Source organism: Macadamia integrifolia, chromosome 3 (genome assembly GCF_013358625.1).
Source record: "Macadamia integrifolia cultivar HAES 741 chromosome 3, SCU_Mint_v3, whole genome shotgun sequence".
NCBI lineage: Eukaryota > Viridiplantae > Streptophyta > Magnoliopsida > Proteales > Proteaceae > Macadamia > Macadamia integrifolia.
Window position 1 is genome coordinate 23770410 of NC_056559.1, and position 5434 is coordinate 23775843.

The window sequence follows — 5434 nt, forward strand, 5'->3', positions numbered from 1 at the left end:
AAAAGGGTTTTCCCCTATTTGAAATTCCTTACTTTGGATAGTCATAAAAGAATGAAGTTCCTCACTTGATATGGAAGGGTTTGCATAATATTTCCTCTCCTATTAAGGAGAAGCAAGAGCTTGTTTCACTTGGACCCATTGTTTTAAATATTGGTATTAAGACCGACATTAATCTTAATTTAGACATTAAAAAGTATCCACTGTGTAAGGTCACTTTGGAAGGGTTTTTTTTTTTTTTTTTTTTTTTTTATCAATTGTGTTACAAAAAAAAAGAAGAAGTTAATTTTACCCTTAATATCAACCATTATACGGTTACACTGGTGCAAGATCCATTAAATATGATTATATCTTATTTTGCATAGGTTTTTTTTTTTTGTTTTTTGAGAAAGAACCTTTCTAGTCTGGTGTTATATGTAACATACATAAGCAGACAAGGAAAGACCACATTGGCCCCTCCATCTCGTGCAGTGAAGATGCTTACATGCACCCCTCCATTGCCCCCCCCCCCACCACTGGTGTTGCTCATTAGATTGACAAGTTTTTTTTTTTTAGTAGAAATTTTGCATAAGTGATTGATCCCCAATCTTCTCCTAAACTATGACCTCTTGCAACAATATCAAATCCTTCATTAGGTGTGGAGCTTTCAATGGTGGAAGATTGTTCCAGATTATCATGGTGTAGGAAAGGATCTGGTCTCTCGTTTCAAAACATGTTTATAGGTGTCATTAGATTTTTTTTTTTAAGTACACCATCCGTTGACACGTCTGATGTAAGCAACAGAACTTGACCTAATAAGGTGGGAACCGTGGGTCCATCAAAATAACGTGTTCAATTCTTTTTTTCCCAAAAAAGTAAAATGGCGTAAGTCCTGTCTTAACACCATTTCCAATGAAAAATTTCCACGTGTCTATAATATTAAAATATTTGATTTACTTAACCATGAAATTACCAAAACACTCTCTAGTTGCTTATTCTGTTCCCGTCCGTTACACTTCGTTAACGTTATTATAGAAAAACGACAAGCCGCGGCTCATCGTGGGTGAAGAACTGAAAGAGTGGTCTTTAGAGACGAGAGAGAGAGAGAGAGAGAAGCGAAGCAAAAGCGAGTAAAGCAACTTCTCAGTAATCTCCGCCGAACGCTCCGACTTCGAAATCGGAATCATCGTTTCTGAAACTGAAACTATTGCTTTGATTGGATTTGGAACCAGAGAGGTGAGCGTTAACTTCCCCGATTTCGCCTCCATGATCTTCCCTTGATCCCTCTTTTCTACTTCGTGTCTCACTTGATTTTTGAGCCGCTAAACTCTAGAGATTTTGTTACCATCATAGTATCCGGCAAAGAGAGATTTCAGATGTTTATACAGGACGGTTATACCAACGGATATAACGATCATCATCCCCAATTCTCATCGTCGACGTCTCAGAGAGATGTCACTTATAGGTACACTCTCTCTGGATCAGCTATTCTTGTTTCATCTACTGTTGAGACTTCAAATTACAGTTTTGAATGGTTCTAGAGATTGTCTGTTCTTTTTAATTTGAACCCAGATGATTGATAATAAAGTTTTAATGCGAGACCGGATGGGTTTTGAGTTTGGAAGTTGTGAGCGCCTATTCGGGTAGTGGTTTTAAGCTTTTAGCAGATTTGATGGGGGTAATTGTGTTATTGAGTTGCGAACCAGACTACCTGGAGTTAATCTGGTACTTAAATTAATTTGCCATATCAGTGACCAAGATGATTCAGATGTAACCCATTCACTGAGCCACCGGGTTTGCTAGGGTGCTCGATTTGAGGGATTGACAGATTTATATGGTTTAAGTAAGATTTGATAAATCATTTAATTTATTTATCTCAGTTGTGATCAAAAGATTCAAATGATACACCACTACACGAATTTTATTGATTTGTGGAATTAAGGGAATTCTAGTCCATAATTTGATTTCTAACCATCATACAAATCTATTGTTCGGTTTGTTTGATTTGCTTGAGTTGTGGAATTGACTAAAAGTGATAGCTTACTTGACCCCTATTCATCATTCCAATCTATTTCTTGAGTGAGTTACACTCTGTCCAGATTCAATGCATTTTTTCATAGTTGCATTCTGTGAGAATTCCTAATTTGATCACATCATCTTTCTGAGTTTGGTCACCAAGAAAGCACTGCTGGAATGTTTAGTGGTACTTCTTAAAAAATCCCTAATGAGATCTAGTGGCTGTCTGGGATTGTTTACCATAAGTATTCTGTTGTTCCTCGCACCGGTGACGTCTGGAAAGTTTCTGGAGAACATTTCAAAACTGTGCTCTAGAACCTCATGTGGTATAGAAACTCATATCTTCTTTCCTTACTTCACTTCAATCCAATTCTAACAGTCTCTTGGTTTTCTTTCCTGGTCCCTCTGGTTTGATAAAATCAGCATGGTAGTGAGAAAACTTAATCAGTTTCTCTCCCCCATTTTCTCTTGTGACTAAGCCATAAATTTGAGGAAGTTCAAGTACAAGCGGAATTATGATATTAACCAATAAACTAATTGTTCATGAGACTATATACACTCATAACTGACACTAACTTGATTCTAATGACTCATGCAGCATTTCAGGCTTACTTTTCACCCAGACCTGACTTTTACCTAGGCTTATTGACCAGCTTGTTCTGGAATGGGCTTCCCAGGATAGCGGTCTAGGGACATATATGGCATTGCATTGACTTAAAAGATGAAAACAAATCTCTCTTTGATATTCAGCAGAAGTGGAAAAACAACTCCAACATCGGTCATCAAATGCTTTCTGATTTTAAGAGGGCTTGGTAATATGGATCTGGGAGTGAAATTTAAATGACATTGTCTATTCCAAGCAAGGGAATTAGGGATATAAAGGATAGAAGCAAGGTAAGATTGTAAGACACTACTGGACAACCCAATTCAGTCCCTTGATCCCCATAAACTTATCCCTATTGACATGGAGTGCTCCTCACAAATTTGAACCATGGAGAGATACAGTGACTGTTTTGGCAAGTTCCCCCTGAGCAGTCTGCTGTTCTTAGTGTTTCCAGCAGTGAATGGCTTATTGCTGGTGGCACTAGTAGCTCTGGGGAGCTTCCTTGGAACATATACAAACTTGGCCATAAAAGCTCACATATTCTTTCTTTATTCTCTTCATTCTAGTTTAACTACTCTATTGGTTTTATCTTTCTATTCCTAGCGGTTGTTTTTCTCATAATCTGAGTATTTGCCTTTTTGAATTATGTAGAAGACATGATTGATGTGTTTGTTAGATGGATGCTGGTGATCGCTTTTAATTTTTTTAGTCACAATTCATTCTCTGTTTATGATGCAGTTGTGGTTCTTGTGGGTATGTACTGAACTTGAGTTCCTCCAATCGGAACACCTCGATCATTGGATCTAAATATGGAAAATCCATGAAGAAAGGGATCATATCATTCTTCTCAATTGATGAGAGCAGATTCACTCAAATTGATGAGCTCCGCTGCATACCTTTTTTCATCTCCAAGCACTCCTGGGGTTTGTTCCGCCGAAGAACGAAGATTCTCTGCCGTAAATGTGGGAACCATATTGGTCATGCTTATGAGGCCTCTTCAAGCCTTGAATCCGATGGATCGGATATCAGCTCAGCAAATGTGAACTCTGTTTATAGAAAGTATGATGTCAAAATTCGTGCTTTACAACCCTCATCCTCGGATGATTCTGGTGTTCCTCTGGTTATTTGATGTACATTGGCAGGACTCCTTTGTGTATGCCATGGCCTGCTTAAAGATCCATCAAACAACCAGGCAGGCTTGAGGACTGTGGAAATGTTATCTTTATTTTGGAATGGAGTGTGAGAGTTATCATCATTCATCACCATTTTGGTCAAATTCATTGCTTTGGAAAGGTCCTACAGGTGAGAATTCCATTAATGATTGTCATCCTCAACCGATAAATTATGGATGAGGCTGCATTGTTGAATGGTGAAGGGTTTGTGTTGTAGTTGAACTTACTGACGATCACAGCTTTGTTTTTATGTAAAGGTCTTTTGGTCTTTGTGGATGGCCTATATTGCTAATACCCTCATATTTATTGGTATATACCTTGTTTCTTCAGTTGTCCATTTCGGTATAGAAAGTTTCAGTTTTTTCATTGAGCTATATGGGAGATAGCTTGAGCCCCCCCCTTGATCTCCCACAGTTGTATTTGGCTTGGACAAGAAGGCCCCTCCTATGTGCAATGCTTAGGGAATCAATGCCTTTTTCTCTTTCTTTATTGGTAGGGAGGTGAAGTAGACAACAGCCATGAGGTCTCCTTGTGAGTGGGTTTTTTGCTGCACAGCAGTTCACTTGGAGCGCGATTCCCCTTTATATGAATGTCTATGCATGTTTGTTTATACTCATTTTTGGCTCATACCCAACAATGATGTGGTACTTTTATTAGGTAGGATAGCACATATGACTATGACCAAACTAATTTATATCTTGAGCACAAGCTCAAACATTGATATTTCTAATTATCTTTTAAGTTATTGAATTTTTCTTCTTCGATAAAAAAAAAAAAAAAAAGCTCACATGCTTGTTATAAGGTTTAGATTATTGTCTACTGAAATACTGGTTTGTGTTAACGAACTTGCTTTTTCATCAATAGAATGATTATAAAGTTTCATATAATTAGAAACTGGCATTTCATTTTTTATAAACTTTTTGTAGCACTTTCAATTTTAAGCATCTTCTCAAACCTATTTTTGTTCCATAATCCTAGAGATTGCCTACCCTATGATAAATTAGTCATAGCCATGGCCTTACAGTTGGATGTTGGTTTTGGATTATGAAAATTGTTTCATTCAGTTTTTCGTGTTGGGTTTCTTTAGACTTGGCACATCAAATATTTGAAGGATTCCAAGAACTGGTCTCACCTAGGTAAGGTCTCCGCGACGAAGTTAGAGATTGTTGCCCCAAAGCTGTTTAGGGTTTTTTGGTCAAGTTGGTCCCACCAGAAGGGGAGGTGGGCGCCCTGCCCCCAACAGTAGGTTTGGGCTTGGAAAACTGGGCAAGCCCAACATCACCGCAGGCCAAACTTTATTTGGATAATTAGGTTCCGTTTGGTTGCAATGGGAATTTAAAATGCAGGAAAAGGAAGTAAAATTTTCATACTTTTAAAAGAAATGTTTATAATTATTACCCCATATGATGGTATAAACTACTTAATTTTTTAACCATATTTTGTAATGATATATTTTACATGTAATTTTATTTTACATATTATAGCAAATGGTTTTGAATGTAAAGTAAAATGAAATTTTATAACCAAATATGGAATGATTTGAAGTTAATGTTAAAGTCACATGGGTATTGATTACATATATTTGATTTTTTAGTATGAAATTTTCAGGCTATGTTTGAAGCCAAGAGAAGAAAATAATATAAAAAAGGATCTAGGAAAGAAAGGA

The 5434-nt window shown here is 37.1% G+C and overlaps 1 protein-coding gene across 2 annotated transcripts; it reads left to right on the plus strand.

Annotated features, from left to right (window-relative positions):
- The first annotated feature begins 1028 nt into the window (after positions 1-1028).
- LOC122072761 (uncharacterized protein At4g08330, chloroplastic-like) lies at positions 1029-4103 on the plus strand. Of its 2 annotated transcripts, XM_042637162.1 has the most exons (3): positions 1029-1212; positions 1330-1441; positions 3335-4103. In XM_042637162.1, the coding sequence occupies exons 2-3, from the start codon at positions 1353-1355 to the stop codon at positions 3723-3725; spliced, it is 480 nt and encodes a 159-aa protein (XP_042493096.1). In that variant the 5' UTR covers positions 1029-1212; positions 1330-1352; the 3' UTR covers positions 3726-4103. The 2 variants fall into 2 exon arrangements, with proteins under 2 accessions (XP_042493096.1, XP_042493095.1); XM_042637161.1 differs by having other exon boundaries at positions 1030-1441.
- Positions 4104-5434: the final 1331 nt, after the last annotated feature.